The sequence below is a fragment of the Fonticula alba genome (assembly GCF_000388065.1).
Source record: "Fonticula alba strain ATCC 38817 unplaced genomic scaffold supercont2.3, whole genome shotgun sequence".
Classification (NCBI taxonomy): domain Eukaryota; order Rotosphaerida; family Fonticulaceae; genus Fonticula; species Fonticula alba.
In genome coordinates this window covers 1334881-1335318 of record NW_009242973.1, presented here as the reverse complement: position 1 = coordinate 1335318, position 438 = coordinate 1334881, and the positions used below count along the sequence as shown (strand labels likewise).

Genomic DNA, 438 nt, shown 5'->3' with positions numbered 1-438 from the left:
GGGGGAGGACGTACGGGGAGGTCTATTTGAACGCCAAGGTAGGAGGCCAGGCCACATGACCGCTCATGCAACAGGCCATTCCCATCGACCAGGAGCATATCAGGGAAGTGGGTCGGGCTGCTCTGGCGCACATGCTCCAGGAGCTGCTGCAGGGGAGGGCTCTCGCGGAAGGCCAGGAAGCCGGGGATGTATTCCACCTCCACCGTGGTCATCAGCGAGGCCTCGTATGCCAAACGCATGGATGGGTATTCATAGACGGCCAGCGATGCGCACACTATCGAGTGAGCGGCCTGTCTGTGTTGAGAGGGAAGAGGATCAGACCAGACGAGGGTGAGGGGGGAGGGAGGACAAAGGCAGCTTGAGGCAGGTGGGGTAAAGGGGGGGGGGGGGGGGGCATGACGTACTCCTGCTCGGGGGGGAGATTGACCGAAGGAACCG

General features: G+C 62.6%; 1 protein-coding gene across 1 annotated transcript in view; it reads right to left on the bottom strand.

Annotated features, from left to right (window-relative positions):
- H696_02085 (hypothetical protein) overlaps positions 1-239 on the bottom strand; it is a gene marked incomplete at both ends in the record, with an annotated part of 857 nt that extends 618 nt beyond the window's left edge. Inside the window, one exon of the mRNA XM_009495982.1 lies at positions 15-239. Coding sequence (XP_009494257.1) covers positions 15-239 — 225 coding nt within the window. The remainder of the gene's footprint in view (positions 1-14) is intronic.
- Between the last annotated feature and the right edge of the window lie 199 nt (positions 240-438).